The sequence below is a fragment of the Solanum stenotomum genome, chromosome 1 (assembly GCF_019186545.1).
Source record: "Solanum stenotomum isolate F172 chromosome 1, ASM1918654v1, whole genome shotgun sequence".
Classification (NCBI taxonomy): domain Eukaryota; kingdom Viridiplantae; phylum Streptophyta; class Magnoliopsida; order Solanales; family Solanaceae; genus Solanum; species Solanum stenotomum.
The window spans coordinates 12299814-12317830 of record NC_064282.1 but is presented as its reverse complement, the minus strand read 5'-3'; the positions used below and the strand labels follow the sequence as shown (position 1 = coordinate 12317830).

The following is an 18017-nucleotide window of genomic DNA, read 5'->3' as shown; positions in this document are numbered from 1 at the left end:
CGATTTAGCGTTTTCGTATGTAAATAGATTTGAGTCTCATGAATCATATGATATATCCTTGTGTATTTGTTTGAATTGAATTTTATTCTTTCGGATTTGTAATTTTTTTTGGGCCTACAGCCACTGCTTTAGTGGCGGCGGCGCCTTTAGGGTTGCATAGATGGGGAGAGGAGTTTAGCTAAACCCAGATTGGGATAGGTGTTCTCTTGGATTATTATTAATCCATGTTTAGTGATTTGTAGTTGCCTTAAACAAGTATACAATTTAGACACCTACGCCATTGGATTCGGGGATGATTTTAGGCCTAGGTGAGGTTTTGGTCAAATTTTCAGAGGTTCTGAGCGCATTTTGGTTTTATTGAGTGAAATTTAGTTTATTGCGACTTTAACGGGTCTTGGGTCAAGGAGATCCTAGAATCCGTGTTCTGACGATTCCATTGATTCTGGAATGTCGAGTTTAGTTGGGTAGCATAAATTGTTTGTGTGCACTGGGTTGGTTGGTGAAATATGCAACATGTTAGTATTAATTGTTGGACAATGCAAGTGTTGATGTTGTATTCTTTTACAATTGCAGAAAGGCTTATATATTATCATCAAGAAATGGCTGTTGCATTTCACAGCGTCAACTCTGAATCTGGCCTCAAGAAGCTTGACGACTACCTCCTGACCCGCAGTTATATCTCTGGGTGAGTGAGTTACTCTTGTCTTGTGACTTACATGTTTCCTCTTGATGCTATTTTAATTTTCATCCAAATGTAAATGCTTGTTATTGAATTCATGTCTTCAGGTACCAAGCCTCAAAGGATGATATCACTGTGTATTCATATCTATCAAAACCTCCATCAGCTGAATATGTTAATGCATTGAGGTGGTATAAGCACATTGATGCACTTTTGAGAATCTCGTAAGTCCCAGAGCTTATTGACTTTGTATTTTCCTTTAATATGTTTGATTGGTATGCTTAGCTTCTTCGACTTGCATTTGGGGAATTGTTTAGTACGTTCTCCTTCCTTGGCAAACTGATCTCACTGAATATCATTTTCCTGCAGTGGTGTATCAGGTGAAGGTGCTGGTGTTATTGTAGAGGGGTCTGCACCCATCACTGAGGCTGTTGCAACTCCCCCTGCTGATGACAGTAAAGTGTGACATTTATCTGTTCTCAATTGATATTTAGTTTATGCTGCCTTCTCATTCTTGGTGCAGCTGTTTGGATTTCATCATAGAGTGAATTTTCTTTTTGTCATCATCAGTCCCTTTTTGTCATCCTTTAGCACAGTAATGCTATGTGAAACTGTGAAAGGACTATTGCAACTGAAATAATCTTCTGTTATCTGTTTCTCTTTGATTAACTGCCTCTAGGCCTCAGCTGCTGAAGATGACGATGACGATGATGACGTTGACCTATTTGGTGAGGAAACTGAAGAGGAAAAGAAAGCTGCTGAAGAACGTGCTGCAGCATTGAAGGCTTCAGGGAAGAAGAAAGAATGTAAGTTTGTACTGTACTATCCTGACTAAACTTTTCAATATCTGTTTTGATTTAAGAACTTGGAAAAACATGTGTTGTTGCTTGCCTAGTCAGTGACTTCGTTTCGGTCAAGACTTTCTTACCTTCTCATAACCAACCAAGTCGAACACTAAGAGGAGAAACTTGTTGGAACTTTGACGTTCATAATGAGCAAAGACTGACATTACTTTTGATCTCATTTGACTTCAGCTGGCAAGTCCTCAGTTCTCATGGATGTCAAGCCATGGGATGATGAGACCGATATGAAAAAGCTTGAAGAAGCAGTTCGAAGTGTTCATATGGAAGGATTGACTTTTGGAGCATGTGAGTTTCTGTTTTTGTTTTATTAATTTGAATTTTATTTTTTACTGAGGTGTTGGGAGACAGTTGCTTTTTCATCATTCCAATACTTTCTAGCATTTCTTTCTTGATTGCTCGTGTCTTATTCCACCAGTCCACTGATTTTTCTGGAGAAAGTTATTAAATTGTTGGTGTTTGTTGACAAGCATTAACTGTGGTTTCATTTTCAGCTAAACTTGTTCCTGTTGGATATGGTATAAAGAAGCTGCAAATTATGCTTACCATTGTGGATGATTTGGTCTCCGTTGATGATCTCATTGAGAATTATCTAACAGTTGAACCTATCAATGAGTATGTGCAGAGCTGTGATATTGTTGCTTTCAACAAAATATGTAAGTAAATGATATACTGTCCATTTGTATTAAGTTCCATTTCATATATCATACATGTGTAATATATTCCTGGTTCCTCTGTTAATCATCTAATGCTGCTTGTGACAGGATTTCTGCTATTCTGAAGTTTTGATGGAAAGGGCTGGTGATCATTAGACTTTTCTTTTGTCGAAAGAGTGTACCGTACAAAATCATCTGTTTTTCTTCCTTGTTTTGGAAGAATATTTACTTATAAAAGTATTGATTTTGAATAGACTTCACTTTGCTGTCGCTGGTTCTCTTCATCGACGATGATAGAGATGGCAACATGGGTAATTTTATATGGGTATTCATTCAAATTACTTATCTTAAATGAGTTGGTACCTATTTAAAAGTGGGTAGTTAAATGGGTAAAAAAGACTCAATTATAAAAGAAACAAAAGTGGCATTAATATTTTTCTTAATGTTTAGGTGATCCGGGTAGGGATGGGTTGGATAAGGAAAAAAAAATGATTTTGCTTTTGAAGCATTTAAGATGATCCCTATAATAACATGGATAAATATGGATATCTATATTATTCATTGGGGTAATTCGTTTTTACCTATGTAAAATATGAGTTGAGTATTTTACCTATTTTTATTTAGCTTGTTTTTGATCGACTCATTCAACTCAATCTGCTCGTTTGCCACTAATAATAGTTATTTAAGTACTTATATTGTTGCATGCACTCCCCTTTTGCTATATGGCGTTCATTGCATCATTAAAAATAAATCCTGGAGATCATGTAATTCACATTTTAGCAGCGTAAAATACGTGATGATTCTTTGTCGTTGGACAGAGTTGATCAAAATTCAAATGTACTCCTAATTATTGTGGTACGCAAGTCACGTATCAATTATATTATTTACAGATCGCCCTGTGCCAGTGCTCTGAGCATGGACATTTTTGCTATATTGTTGTGCTAAAGAGATTAGACTTTCGGAAAAGTAACTGATTATAGGTCAACATTGATTTCAAAGTTTTACTATGGCATTTGAATTATGTTAAACCTGCTGCAAATAAGATTTTCAGTGTCAAAGATAGCTCATAAACTCTCCAAGAATTCATAAATTTAATAAAAAGATGTTCGGATTCATCTTGTTCAGAGAATATAGTGTTGTTACCTTGGGAGACAAAATATGGAATGTGAGTCGAACAAAAGCAAAATAAGTAGCATTTTGATTCTCAGGAAAGACATACAGTTGTTGATTCTGTGATGGCGTGAATGTGTTTTACTTGTTACTATTTTATAGTAAACAAGACCGTGAGGTAAAGGTATATGCAACAGGCCTAGTCACTTTTCAGCTATGTAATCTCAAAATTGCCATTGTTTCGGAGTTTCAAATTCTACAAGTGAAAATATCCTTGAAAGATGGCTAATTTTCAATTACATGTATTAAAAAAAAATTTGCGACTTCATGGACCTTAAGAAGTGGTATCAGTAAATCGATTCAGTGGATAAGAGACTGTACATGAATAGATCCACTAATTTCCCCTTGTGATATCCATATTTTCTCAATTTCCCCTCCTTGATGAATCCAACCTTCTCCAATACCCTTTGGGATGCCTTGTTCTCAACATCAACTAATGCCTGAAGCCTTTTTACTTGAGGAAACTCACTGTACACTTGAGGGATTGTCATTTTGAGTGCTTCAGTACCAATCCCCTGCCCCCAATATTCAAAAGCAACAGCATATCCGACATCAGCTCGACTTCTATCATCACCTGATTATTCAGATCGGTCGAGCTAGTGAATCTCAGATTACGGAATGCAAAATGAGGATAAAGTAAAAGAATACCTGATCCGGGGAATACAGATACAAATCCAATGGAACGGTCATTGATGCATATAGATCGACGCCAAGGGTGGGGTATACATACATCCTTGATGAAGGTCAATGCCTCTTCTTTGGAGGTCAAAGTATTCCATCGGATGGTTTGAGTTACGCGATCATCGCCTGCCCATAACATCATATCATCAACGTCTGTTAACTTAAATGGACGCAGACTAATTCTTGAGGAGTCCATATCTATAATTCAAGGATATAGCAGAGCTCTCAGTAACAATAATTGGAGATTTGATGGATTGTTGGTTGCTCAATTATACTTCACATATTATATTATATAGTAACATAAATGGAGTAGTACCAACCTTTATAATTGTTAGTCAAAGACTGGAATTTTAAAATGGGAAAATAACGGTGGGGAAGGGCCGGAGCACAAGTATGTATAGTTAATAAAATGAGATAAAATTGTGCAAGTGAGGGTGTTTGAATTGACTTTTTTTAAGTATCTTATAAGTTAAAAATTAAAAGTCATAAAGTTGGGAACATTGAATTTTTTACTTTTGGCTTTCTTTTGGTATTGATTTACCCAAATACTTCCAATTTTTATTTTTATTTTTAAAAAAAGGTTAAAAGCCACTAAAAATAAGTTAATCTAAACACCCACTAAATTATTCTTGAATTATGGTCTGAGATTAATTTATCCCATTTCAGGGATGAGATAAAATAATCAAATGGAATAAGGTAGGATATTCTAAAAAACCTAAAATAATATATTTCACCTTATCGCGTGTACCAAACGAATTGATACCTAAATTAAGCATATGCACAAGTTCATCCACATTTATAATCATCAGCCAACAAATCGCAGAATTCCACTAGAAATTGCTAGTTCAGATCGAAAATTGTATGTTGCCTAAAGACAGAGCTAAAGCTGCAATTCGAAACTTGCTATTGTTGGTGGGTTTTAGAGTGCGTATCAAAGTTCGCTGGCACATACCTCTAGGGTAATCATCACAACGCGTACCTCACATTTCGGAATCATTTGATGTAGTATTCAATATATATATATACATACATTTATCATTGACTTTATTCTTTTTCTTTCTGATGTTTCGATGTAAATATTCCTCTACCATCGCATTGAACCAATAAAAAATAGTGTATAGAAGAAATTCTAACAGAGTAGTCAAATGCTTTCGTTGATGATTCAATTCGTGATTCAGCGCAGAGACGGTCACAAATATCTTTCGGTTGGAGTTTGGTTAGCATATATATATCCCATCATGTTATCTTACTTTGGATAACTTTGATATTTCGAGTCAGTTTGCGCACAACTCAATAACAAAAATAAAAGACGTAGAAAGCACATATCTATAAATTTCATGAAGGTATAGGATACAATATACGAGTAGACTCTCGCAATACTAAGATATACTCTTGAATAGAAAAATTATTTTCAATAGAGCATCGAAAACACTAGAAGGTACATATGTTTAAATTTCATGAAGGTATAGGATCAGTGGAAAGAAAACTATAAAGTACAACATCTTTAATTTCACCTTTAAAGTATAAATACTTTCTAAACATACCATCTTTTATAAACCCAGCCTTCTCCAACACTCTATGTGATGCTTTATGCTCAGCATTAGATAATGCTTGAAGCCTTACTATTTCAGGAAACTCTTCCAAAATTAAAGGAATTGCCATCTTCACCGCCACCGGTGTAATTCCCTGTCCCCAATACTCAACTCCTAAAACATATCCTATCTCAGCTCGACATCTGTCATCACCCGATCCAGGTCGGGCCACCACCATCCCGATCGATCGATCGTCGATGCATATGGATCGACGCCAAGGGATAGAAGATTTGTCGATGAAGTTCAACGCATCTTCTTTGGAAGTCAACGTGCTGAAATGGGTGGATCGGGTTATGCGATCATCGGATGCCCATGAGAGTACATCATCAACGTCCGTTGATTTGTATGGACGGAGAGTTATTCTTGATGAATCCATAGTCAGCTGCTAATTTTGTATCAGGCAAATGTAAGGTGGGTGACAAAGGAGGGAGGATAATTTCAGAAAAATGAATACATACTGGATGTGTTTGGTCCAATCAAAATACACTACTAATTAAAATAACAATATGTCATTTTTTATGTTTAATCTATCAACGGCGAAAAAATGACTCCATTATCCGACAACGTTATCACTCTACTACCTATTTTGTTTTCTAGTATTACTAGATATAGGACCCCGTGCCAGGGCCCAATATATATTATTTTTTTATTTTAATTTATGTCATATTATAAAATTTGAGAAGTTAGTAAAATTTTTATATGATTTTAAAAATATTTTAAATTTTTAGCTATTGTGATTTGTAGTACTTTTTTTTAACATAATTTTGAAAATAATATTTATTACTCTGTTTGTTCTAATTTATGTGGCACACGCAGAATTTCAAATATTAACCATTTTTTATATGTCTCTTTAATATATTAAGTTGTTAATTATTGTATTTTATAGTACATTTTGAACCTAATTTTTTAATAATATATGTTATTTGTCATGTCCCAATTTATGTGGCATTAATTGATAGATTCGTTGGAGTCGAGAGATTTATTTTATTAATTATTGTAATTTATAAAAAAAAATTCCATCAATTTCAAACAATATATGTTGTTAATTGATAGAATACTTTTAATGTAATTTTAAAAAAAAATATGTGTGACTCTCCATGTCCCAATTTATGAGGCACATGTAAAGTTTTGACAATTAACCAAAATTTTAATACATTTAAAAAAATATTTTTAAGTCGTTAAATTTTAAGTAATTTAAATATTTATTACAATTTATAATACTGTTAAAGTAGTTGAAATATTGTACTATTTATTATTATTTATAACACTTTTTTTAAAAATTTATATCATATTATGGAATTTGAGAAGTTATTTTAATTTTTATATGATTTTAAAAATATTTTAAATTGTTAGCTATTGTGATTTGTAGTACTTTTTTTAACATAATTTTGAAAATAATATTTATTACTCTATTTGTTCTAATTTATGTGGCAGATGCAGAATTTCAAATATTAACCGTTTTTTATATGTCTCTTTAATATATTAAGTTGTTAATTATTGTATTTTATAGTACATTTTGAACCTAATTTTTTAATAATATATGTTATTTGTCATGTCCCAATTTATGTGGCATTAATTGATAGATTTGTTGGAGTCGAGAGATTTATTTTGTTAATTATTGTAATTTATAATTTGTTTTTCGTCAATTTCGTCGACTATTTATTTTATTAATTATTGTAATTTATTGTTTCTTTTTCGTCAATTTCAAACAATATATGTTTATCATATATTCCATTTTATGTGGTACCAATAGAATTTAGAGAGTCAATTAAATTTTGTATATAAGATTTAAATAATTAAGCTGTTAATTATTGTAATGTATAGTATTACTTATATTATTTTTAAATATATTTAAATATTATATGTTAGGTTTTTTATCCTAATTTATATGGCATTGATAGAATTGAAAGTGTCAAATAATTGTTAATTATTGTAATAGATAATATGGAGTATTTAAGTCATTTATAGTATAGTAATTAATATATAATATGTAGTATTTAAGTGTTATATTATGAAATTTGAGAAGTTATTGAAATTTTATATGATTTTAAAAATATTTGAAATTGTTAGCTATTGTGATTTGTAGTCCTTTTTTTTTACATAATTTTGAAAATAATATTTATTACTCTGTTTGTTCTAATTTATGTGGCACACGCAGAATTTCAAATATTAACCGTTTTTTATATGTCTCTTTAATATATTAAGTTGTTAATTATTGTATTTTATAGTACATTTTGAACCTAATTTTTTAATAATATATGTTATTTGCCATGTCCCAATTTATGTGGCATTAATTGATAGATTTGTTGGAGTCGAGAGATTTATTTTGTTAATTATTGTAATTTATAGTTTTTTTTCCGTCAATTTCAAACAATATATGTTGTTAATTGATAGAATACTTTTAATGTAATTTTTTAAACAAAATATGTGTGACTGTCCATGTCCCAATTTATGTGGCACATGTAAAGTTTTGAGAATTAACCAAAATTTTAATACATTTAAAAAATAAAATTAAGTCGTTAAATTTTAAGTAATTTAAATTGTTGTATTATTTATTACAATTTATAATGCTTTTAAAGTAGTTTAAATATTGTACTATTTATTATGATTTATAACACTTTTTTTTTTAATTTATGTCATATTATGGAATTTGAGAAGTTATTGAAATTTTTATTTGATTTTAAAAATATTTTAAATTGTTAGCTATTGTGATTTGTAGTACTTTTTTTAACATAATTTTGAAAATAATATTTATTACTCTCTTTGTTCTAATTTATGTGACAGATGCAGAATTTCAAATATTAACCCTTTTTTATATGTCTCTTTAATATATTAAGTTGCTAATTATTGTATTTTTTAGTACATTTTGAACCTAATTTTGTAATAATATATGTTATTTGCCATGTCCCAATTTATGTGACATTAATTGATAGATTTGTTGGAGTCGAGAGATTTATTTTGTTAATTATTGTAATTTATAGTTTTTTTTCGTCAATTTCAAACAATATATGTTGTTAAATGATAGATTTTTTGGAGTGGACTATATTTTTATTAATTATTGTAATTTATTGTTTCTTTTTTGTCAATTTCAAACAATATATGTTTATTATATAATCCATTTTATGTGGTACCAATAGAATTTAGAGAGTCAATTAAATTTTTTATATAAGTTTTAAATAATTAAGCTGTTAATTATTGTAATGTATAGTATTACTTATATTATTTTTAAATATATTTAAATATTATAACTTAGGTTTTTTATCCTAATTTATATGGCATTGATAAAATTTAAAGTGTCAAATAATTGTTAATTATTGTAATAGATAATATGGAGTATTTAAGTCATTTATAGTATAGTAATTTATATATAATATATAGTATTTAAGTGGAAGGTGGTGGGGCCCACTTATATAGTGTGATAAATATATTGGATATTAGTAGTGATTTATAGTATAGTAATTAATAATATATAAGATGTAGTATTTAAGTGGAAAATGGTGGGGCCTACTTATATATTTTATAAATATATTAGACATTAGTAGTGATCTTATTGACACAATGATAGTCATTCCTAGAGTCATTCCTATAGTAATTATGAATCTTTAATAAATAGTTAATTGAAAAATATATTTTTTTATTGACAAACTAAATACTAGAAAACACTTTTTATGAAATTTGTTTTCATAATATAATCAGGAGACGTTTTCATAATAACGAAATCGATTGGTTATAAGTATGAACTTTTCTTTTATTGATTAGAATTTAAGGGATTGAGTTATCCGAAAATCAATTTGTGTGCTCTAATCTCTAAAAACTAGCAAACCACAAACTTCTGTTAAAATATAATAATACTTGAAATTACGAACTAGTCCTAGTAGAATCTTGTTTTTACAAAATCTAAACCCAAAACTATCACTTGAAACACTTTATGCCGGGTCGTTAAACCCTCGTGCTGGAGACGAAGTGGCACCATTCCCCTTTGGGATCTCATTAACACTACTTCACAAGAAATGAGACGAAGCTTAAGCAAGCTTTCTCACTGCTCTATTGGCCGACCCACCACCGCCTCACCGGCTTACGCTTTTTCCACTTTCTCCGGCGGCGGCGGAGGTGGTAGAGGCAGGGGACGAGGTTCCGATTTCCCAAACTTTGGATTCAGTCCGGGAAAATCCGCATCCGAAGACTCCAAACCGGAATCATCGACTCCTACTACTCCTTCTGGAACTGGACATGGACGAGGTCGAGGTAAACCATTACCTTCGTCCCCAATTGTTCCCTCATTTTACTCCGTTGTCGATAACCCTAATCCTCCTGCTGGCCGTGGCCGAGGTGGGATCGGTCCATTTTCTCCACCACCTCAGCCGCAACAGCAACAGCAGCCACTGAGGAAACCCATTTTCTTCGCGAAGGAAGAAGAAACAGCTGATTCAAATTCTAGTTCTTCTGATGCTCCGAAACCGAGAGATGATTCAAATCTCCCTTCTAGTGTAATATCAGTTTTGACTGGTGCGGGGCGAGGGAAGCCCTTGCAAACGGCTTCTCCTGTCTCTGAGAAGCCTAAGGAAGAGAATCGCCATCTCCGGCCTCGGCAGCAGAAAGTTGCAGATTCAGGGGAGAGAGCGAGCAGTCCACCTCTCCAGAGGTTGAGTAGGGAGGATGCAGTAAAAAAGGCTGTAGGGATATTGTCAAGAAGTGATGATGGTGATGGTGATGGTGATGTTGGTGGTGGAAGGGGAATGGGAGGAGGTTTTAGAGGGAGGGGTGGTCGTGGTGCGGTGAGAGGCAGAGGGGGAAGGGGAAGGGGAAGAGGAAGAGGAAGAGGTCGTCGGGATGAGGAGAGAGGAGATGGTAGTTTGGAGAGTGGCTTTTATCTAGGTGATGATGCTGATGGGGAGAAGTTGGCTCAGAAGCTTGGACCTGAAGGTATGAATACATTGGCTGAAGGCTTTGAAGAAATGAGTGCCAGAGTGTTGCCTTCTCCCATGGATGATGCCTACATAGAGGCCCTTCACACTAACATGATGGTAACATTTGGCTTGTTGAAAGATTCATTTTATCCAAGTAATTTCAGTTGCTTTATATAGTTCTCTGATGTAACTTTTTTCTGCAGATAGAGTGTGAACCAGAGTACTTGATGGGAGACTTTGAAAGCAATCCTGATATTGATGAGACACCTCCAATTCCTCTTCGTGATGCTCTTGAAAAAATGAAGCCATTCCTCATGGCATATGAAGGGATTAAGGATCAAGAAGAGTGGGAGGTAAAACGGGATCTAACTTGCTTCTACTTTTGTCATATTGCGTTCTGTTATATAAACCATTTGCTATATTTGTGTTACCTCAGCTATGTTTAGTCGAACTTGTAAGGATCTTATACTTGCTGAATCCTGCTAAACCTTACCTAACATGATATTAGATTCTTAAACCATATCGTATATTCCTCTATTTGTGATTTGATCTATCTTTTGCACTATGTGCTTGTAAGATCTTCATTGTTTTTATGCTTTTACACTTCATGTATGCCCAGGACGTTTGATCAACATTGTACGGTACGATGTCTCTAATCGTGCTAATTTCATAAACCTAAAGAGGGCTTAATCAATTTCTCGTTGACAATTCATGGCATATGACCCACGAATCTAGTGCTTTAATCTCTACTCCAGTTTTAAAGTTTCACCTTGCACCTTATGCTTAAAGTATTAGTCCCATATGCAAAAATTAAGCCTAGGTGATGGCCCTTTGGTTAGTGAAGAACTTTCAATATTGTTACTCTTTATTAAAGAAAAAAGGCCAATGCTATGCCTCGACCCCTCTACAGCAAAATAGTGGATTTCATGGAAATGGGAGAGAAAGAGAGACTGGTGCGCCTGATGTATGAACTACACTAGTATTGATGTGGTTATATGAATGTTAGTCTGACAACCTCACAAGTTCTTTAGGTTTCTGGTTGTTGCGATACCAAGCTATCAGTGGAATCTATAGTAGTATACAGATCTATGCATAGACGCCTTAACAAATGAAAATCCATTGACTAAAGAAGGATTTAAGTACATGTAGTTATAGTGATTGTTCTATGGATTCTACATTCCTGAACCTTTGGGGATTGTACTGTATAGTGGCAGGTTCAAAAGTCTCATGCTTTTAGATGAAGCTTTATTATAGAAGTGGTTATGCTGGTTTTCCTAAAAAGAAGGATCAACTAAAAATGTCAATTTAAATTTCTTTCATAATTGGATATTCAGACTTCATGGGCCAAAGCAATCCCCTAATAGGGACAATCTGTCGCAGTTGGAAACTTCGATTAATACACAGAAGTAAACCTTGTGCTATGAAATTAAGAGAACATTTGCCTTTAGTGCTATTGCTCATCCCTTGGTTCTCCCACAAGGTAGCTTCAAGTTGTGCCTCTTCCCTTACTCGCGTCAACATTGATGAAATAACCACAGTTCTGTAAACAGAAAGCGCAAACAGGCAACAAGGTCCATGAGGTTTGGAGTGAAAAGGGAGAAACGACGGGAAGCCTTTTTTTTAGGTGAAGAGCATAATATAAGGATTTTTTCTAAAAAAATCTTATGTATAAAATTTAGTTCTATAATAATCAAATTGCTATTAAAATAACTAATTTTAGCATCCAATATACAATGATATGAGTCAACCCCTCTAAGTTGAAATTTAGAGAACCAACTGTTTCGCACGTGAATCACTTATGTTATTGCTTAAAATACACAATTACGTGAAGCGCATGTCTTCACCCATGAAACGATTGCCGTTGCTTCACATCCCTTAAGCAACAAAACAATGGCTCTTAACAACACCAAGGAGTCGTTTAGTAACTGGTTAGAATTGTGCAGGTACTAGTTATGCAAGTGATAGTTATGCAGGTATTGGTTATTCCATCTTCTACCCTGCATAAGATAATACACCAATTCCGTCATAACTTCTACATGTATTAATTATGTGAGTTTCTTAATTGCAAACCAACCGTCATAGTAATTTTATACATGGATAACTAACTTCATAACTAGCTACCAGATGTTGTATAACTTGCACAGAAATTAATACATGGATAGGTTACCTCCTTGCTAGCTACCAAGCAATCTCTAAATAACCTTTTCCCCTTAATAATACTATAAGCTCCAGATCCAGCAGAATCACCCAATTCTGTTTTCATTGCAGTCAAGTCTGGACACTGTGCCACTTAGGAAAGAAATTGTTCGACTTAATGATCATAAAAAATGAAGCAGTTAATCCCTCGGTAACTTTTTCTTTGTTGATCATCTTCTTTAGCTGACTTCACATCCATTTTTTCCTTGCAGGAAGTCATCAAAGAAACTATGGAGACTGTCCCACTTATGAAAGAGATAGTTGATTACTACAGTGGGCCCGATAGAGTAACGGCAAAGCAACAGCAACAAGAGCTGGAAAGAGTAGCAAAAACTCTTCCAGAAAGTGCACCCAATTCAGTAAAGCGGTTCACAGAGCGTGCTGTTCTGTCTCTACAGGTCAAGTATTATCAAACATTCATTTGCTTTTAATTATATTTTAAGCCTAATAAGAATGAAACAGTATGAAACCTCATTACCTGAATATTAAGACATAGAAAACTGGTCTAAGAATGAAAGATTTCTCTCTCAGCATTAAAGAAATGAAAAACTGACTTGCAAAATGAGGGAATCAATCTTCTTCTTATTTGGTCACTAGGTCTCTATTTACGTGTATTGCAGGGATATCCCATCATAATTAGTACAAAACAGTATGAAACGTCATCACTTAAATTAAAGATGTGTGTAGTCCTTTGAATTCTGTGGTCTTAAACTTGCTATGTAAAATGTCGCAATTGGAAAATTTACTACCCCCCCCCCCCCCAAAAAAAATGACTATTATCGTCTTCTATTTACTTATAAAAGAATAACTATCCCTCTTTAAATGAGACTAGTACCAACAACCCATGATTTCTAATATACTTGATAGTGCTTTCTGGATATGTTGCTCTTGTGGGAAGAAGTTTTTCATTGAATGTCATGGGACTACAGACCTTTTTTATAGTGTTCAATTCGAATATTATCAGTCACTATCATCTTTCTTTTCCCCATTTGTGGGATTACACTTGGTATGTTGTTTTATGTATTATCATCTTTCTTTTTTTCATTTTTATATCAAAGGTCTTTGGCTCCTTTGAAAATCCTAAGTTAGTTCTATAGATTAGTTGTTTGTTTTTTCTTAAATTAATCATGTATCTAAAAGAGAAAGATATCTTGTGACTGTTTCATCCTTTACCTGGACGCTTGTTTCGTATGTTTCAACTGTGTTGTAATATCTGACAATTATCTATCTTACAGAGCAACCCAGGGTGGGGATTTGACAAGAAATGCCAGTTCATGGACAAGGTGGTAATGGAAGCCTCTCAGCATTACAAATAGATTCACTCCATTCCCCCAAAAGATGTCTTCAATATAGAAGTTGAGATAGATGTGCTTAAACAACACTATGAGCGGAACAATGACTAGGAAATATTGCAATACAAGTTTGTTTACTAGAAATGCTGCGCGTTTGGTTTCTGATATGGAGATTTTGACTTTTTGATTTGACATATAATGATAGTCTTGTTTTAAGGTTGTCCATTGGCATTGAGACATCTCAGTTTTCAATAATTTGAAGATGATTTCTGGTAACTTTTTTAGTGCTTAGGTGTTTGGATTTGCTTACTACTTGATGTAATAGATAGCCTACCATCACACGGAGCTGTCTTACCCTCAAGATACGAGGATCATACTTCTCGAAATAATTTCAATCCTCCCTTTGGGGAGGCCTAATTTCTTGCAACTGTTCCTTTTTAGTTGCATCATTGTTGCATTCTATTAACAATATGGCTAAAGCAATGAATCCCTTTCAGTTTTGTCGAGTTTTTTCTCAGATGTTAGGCGAAGTATCATGTACTCTACATTTAACAAGTGAAAATATGACCAGGACACCTCAAAAGAAGGCGCATCTCAGTCTTTTTTTGTCATTTTGAATCTGAATTTTGATTTTCAGAAAGTAATGAGGAATAATAAATTGAAAATTGTTGAATCAAGCAAATCATATTCAGAGATGAGAAATATCCTGCAGTTGTTGGAGAACCGCAGATCATTTTACAAAAAAAGTAGTTTGAAGATTCCACCATAGCGCTTTCTACTTCTAATAGGTCATGAACTAGATCAGAATCATTAACAAGTGATCCATACAATATTTGAGTAGCAAATGCCACATGCCAAGAATCTCTAACAATCATTTGCATTGTTGGTACAGAGAGGGACATCTCCAAATCACTTGACGCTGGAAGATGGACAATAATCCTAAATTGCATTAAACAATATCTAGAAGCAAGAATAACATATAGTCACTTTGTTTCATAAGTGGTGACTGAAATAATGCACAACATAGCAGATAATGAAAAAGCCTGCTACAACTAGAAGTTCAAGATACAACAAAAGTTACAAATCAGGTATGATACAGATCAACCTTGTTTCATATATCAGCTTGTCTGCGTGAAATTGTTTCTTCATCACATGATCAGCCTCCGCAGTTAATTCGATTCTTAAAGTTTAGGAGTTAGCTTTATGTAAATGATGATCCACCTCCATTTTGGGACATTGCAGCATCTCTTACACACAAATGCTACAAAGATCTATTTCGTGCCAGAATTCCAGCAAAGAATTGTAACAAAAGAATGTGTAGGCAAGAGCGTGCCTTCAAATGCAGTTCCACAATAGCTTTAGACAATACACGCAAGAACACTAGGTCTTCAAACAACCACACGACCTCAAGCTCTGAATCTCCTAAACCCAAACCAAATTTCATAGTGATTGAATAGCAAACTATCATGTGTAAACTTGCCAATATACTCTAGCCCTAAATCATTCAACCTCTTTGTGCATTCTTCTCCTCCCAATCGTGAACAGAACTTGATATTATGTGACACAAAGATTCGACCTTCTTGAGGTTTCAATTTAGCAGCTAACCTCTCCAAACCAACCCAAACAAGTTTATCAGGGATATGAAGAAAAACAGCACTTGCATATATCAGATCATACATAGTTCCGGATCCAAATTTACTGAAATCCATGTCTTCACCTCTAACAATAAGGGGACGCTTGTGTAATAAGCCTTGAGATGGAAGCTCATATCTGAATGCAGCCATTAAAGAAAGCTCATCTCTCTCAAGACAGTGGAAGTGTTCTGGGTTCAGATACCGGATGAAATGTAATCCAACACGAAGAGTCCCACATCCAATCTCAAGAACTTGGGCATTTGGGGTTAGATGGGCTGACTCTGCAAGGAATTCAAAAACATCCCTCCCTCCTGCCCATGGCTCTCCATAATTGCTATGGTGTTGTTCTACGAGGAGTTCACCAGGACAAGGAAGGGCAGTGTGATTATTTGTTGGTTCTCCTTCATAATGTGATATGCCCTTGAACCTGAAAAAAGACAGAGAAGTTATAATAGACAAGCAGAGCTACTGCTGAGTAGCTACTAACAATAGCACTTGATCAACACTTCAGATGCATACAAGAGGAAAGCACCTAAGTAACAATTTCCATTTCCTGGCCATGCACTGAACCAAATATGTCTACGCATTATTTTTTTAACAACCACAACAACTACTATATCTCTTTCCCAAGCTAGTTGGGGTCTATGCATTATCTTTCCATAACGAAAAAGAAAAACAAGGGTGATGAAATCACTCAAACTGTAATAAAATATTTATTTCTCATTAGAGCCTAGTTTCATGTTTATTACTGAGAGTACTAAAAGCACATTTTCTTTCTTTTCAAGGAAAATAATATAAAGGGAGAGGATGGTGAAACCATAAAAGAGAAAACTTACAAAATAAGTGTACTAACACTTACCAAAGCACAATGTCTTCTTAATCATATTCTTCTTGATTTGACAAAATAAGATAATTTTATTTATGAACAGTACCAGTGTCTTCTTAATCATCTACTTATCCTTCAATTAATCAACAACCAGCCCCATGGGGAAGAATAAAATGGAACCTACGACACATTACCTTCTTTCTCTCAATTCCCCTACCGAAGCAATTTATATATCTTTATTTTTTTCGAGATCAAAGACTATGTCATCACTAGCACTCATCATATAGATTATACATTAATTCCCTTCTAGATTGCATATCTTATTAAACTAAATAGATAATAGGAATGTTCCTCAAGCAAAAACCATACCCTCATAAACAGAAGTCAGGAACAAATTACTAAAACAGCATGAATAACGTTCTTCATCTCACTATCTTTCTACATTAACCAGTGTCACCTAGTACTACAAGAGAGGAAACAAACTTCAAGTAGAACCAAACAATTGACAGGAATTTCTACAAATTACAGATTTTACAAGTAATCACAATAAAGGCATGACCATTTTAACAACTCAATCAAAATTTCACAGGTCATTCACCTTGTAGTATAATTGCAATAAAATCCTCAATTATACAAAAAAGTATTTTAGTTAGAAAAATATGTTTGATAATTTTATGCAATTACACTACAAGCTGAGTGTGAAATACTTAAACTTCACCATACGCACAACATCACATATTAATCCAAGCATGGAGGAAAGTGTGAAAAATAGATTGAGGAAGTTTCATACTGAACAAGATCCTGAAGCTGTTGTTGGCGAGTACGAGGGTTGATCCCTTTGCGCAGCACATTATCCGCCATATGGAGTCCATTACCTTCGATCTGTTTCTTCACCCACTCTATATCCTCTGTTGACGTCGAGATCCGTTCTCCGGTGCCGGATCTGTAGCCACCGACGGCGGTGGTTGGAGGGACAGGGCAATTACACGGTGGTGGTGAGGAGAAAAGAAAGAAGAATAATACGGCGGAAAAGGCGGCGCCGGTAAGGAGCAGCACCGGCAGAGATACTACCACTCCCTTCGACGATGACGATAGCAGAGCCATAAGAGTGGTGAGATTTTTCTGCGTTTCAGTATTTGTAGATTTTGTAGTTCAATAATGGCGCACAACTGTGAGCTCTCGATCTATTGTACCATCTGTTTAGCCGATCGTACATTTCACTCTCTTTTTTCCGATTGCAACTTTTATATGGTTGAATAAAATATCACAAATCATTTTTGCTTTTATGGGAGGACATGTCCATATAAGAATTGAATAAATGTTAACTTATTTTTATGGGAGATTTTAAAAAAATATTACTTTTTAATATTAATGATCATTGGTGAAGAATTTTTAATACATCATAAATATTATAATATATTTTATTATGTATGATGTTTTTTTTCATCGTAATTATATATATATTTTCTTCTTGAACAAATGTTTACTATATGGATAATATTATGAAATATATGTTAGTTTGCA

At 33.9% G+C, this 18017-nt stretch overlaps 4 protein-coding genes across 5 annotated transcripts; 2 read left to right on the top strand and 2 right to left on the bottom strand.

Moving 5' to 3' along the window:
* The first annotated feature begins 579 nt into the window (after positions 1–579).
* Positions 580–2464, top strand: LOC125853368 (elongation factor 1-delta-like). Of its 2 annotated transcripts, XM_049533050.1 has the most exons (7): positions 580–685; positions 787–903; positions 1049–1139; positions 1359–1485; positions 1714–1827; positions 2034–2195; positions 2304–2464. In XM_049533050.1, coding segments are annotated over exons 1-7 (699 nt in total). In that variant the 5' UTR covers positions 580–599; the 3' UTR covers positions 2306–2464. The 2 variants fall into 2 exon arrangements, with proteins under 2 accessions (XP_049389007.1, XP_049389006.1); XM_049533049.1 differs by lacking the exon at positions 2304–2464 and having other exon boundaries at positions 2034–2203.
* Positions 2465–3377: 913 nt separating this feature from the next.
* On the bottom strand, positions 3378–6011 carry LOC125853370 (uncharacterized). The gene is made up of 3 exons (XM_049533051.1): positions 5561–6011; positions 4014–4172; positions 3378–3939 (listed from the first exon to the last, which is right to left on the bottom strand). Exons 1-3 carry the CDS (start codon positions 5814–5816, stop codon positions 3653–3655), a joined length of 702 nt encoding a protein of 233 aa, XP_049389008.1. The 5' UTR covers positions 5817–6011; the 3' UTR covers positions 3378–3652.
* Positions 6012–9548: 3537 nt separating this feature from the next.
* Positions 9549–14452, top strand: LOC125853355 (uncharacterized). Its single transcript, XM_049533025.1, has 4 exons — positions 9549–10662; positions 10749–10898; positions 12954–13139; positions 13977–14452. The coding sequence occupies exons 1-4, from the start codon at positions 9649–9651 to the stop codon at positions 14055–14057; spliced, it is 1431 nt and encodes a 476-aa protein (XP_049388982.1). The 5' UTR covers positions 9549–9648; the 3' UTR covers positions 14058–14452.
* A 546-nt stretch (positions 14453–14998) lies between these two features.
* Positions 14999–17766, bottom strand: LOC125853362 (uncharacterized). Its single transcript, XM_049533044.1, has 2 exons — positions 17284–17766; positions 14999–16094 (listed from the first exon to the last, which is right to left on the bottom strand). The coding sequence occupies exons 1-2, from the start codon at positions 17595–17597 to the stop codon at positions 15440–15442; spliced, it is 969 nt and encodes a 322-aa protein (XP_049389001.1). The 5' UTR covers positions 17598–17766; the 3' UTR covers positions 14999–15439.
* Positions 17767–18017: the final 251 nt, after the last annotated feature.

Coding starts and splice junctions, on each gene's coding strand:
- LOC125853355 (XM_049533025.1), top strand. CDS start 9,649: ATGAGACGAAGCTTAAGCAAGCTTTCTCACTGCTCTATTGGCCGACCC. Junction 10,663..10,748: donor CCCTTCACACTAACATGATG/GTAACATTTGGC, acceptor TTTTTTCTGCAG/ATAGAGTGTGAACCAGAGTA. Junction 10,899..12,953: donor AGGATCAAGAAGAGTGGGAG/GTAAAACGGGAT, acceptor TTTTCCTTGCAG/GAAGTCATCAAAGAAACTAT.
- LOC125853368 (XM_049533049.1), top strand. CDS start 600: ATGGCTGTTGCATTTCACAGCGTCAACTCTGAATCTGGCCTCAAGAAG. Junction 686..786: donor ACCCGCAGTTATATCTCTGG/GTGAGTGAGTTA, acceptor TCATGTCTTCAG/GTACCAAGCCTCAAAGGATG. Junction 1,828..2,033: donor AGGATTGACTTTTGGAGCAT/GTGAGTTTCTGT, acceptor TTTCATTTTCAG/CTAAACTTGTTCCTGTTGGA.
- LOC125853370 (XM_049533051.1), bottom strand. CDS start 5,816: ATGGTGGTGGCCCGACCTGGATCGGGTGATGACAGATGTCGAGCTGAG. Junction 4,173..5,560: donor AAAGTATTTATACTTTAAAG/GTGAAATTAAAG, acceptor TGTTATGGGCAG/GCGATGATCGCGTAACTCAA. Junction 3,940..4,013: donor ATCTGTATTCCCCGGATCAG/GTATTCTTTTAC, acceptor CTGAATAATCAG/GTGATGATAGAAGTCGAGCT.
- LOC125853362 (XM_049533044.1), bottom strand. CDS start 17,597: ATGGCTCTGCTATCGTCATCGTCGAAGGGAGTGGTAGTATCTCTGCCG. Junction 16,095..17,283: donor CAGCTTCAGGATCTTGTTCA/GTATGAAACTTC, acceptor GTCTTTTTTCAG/GTTCAAGGGCATATCACATT.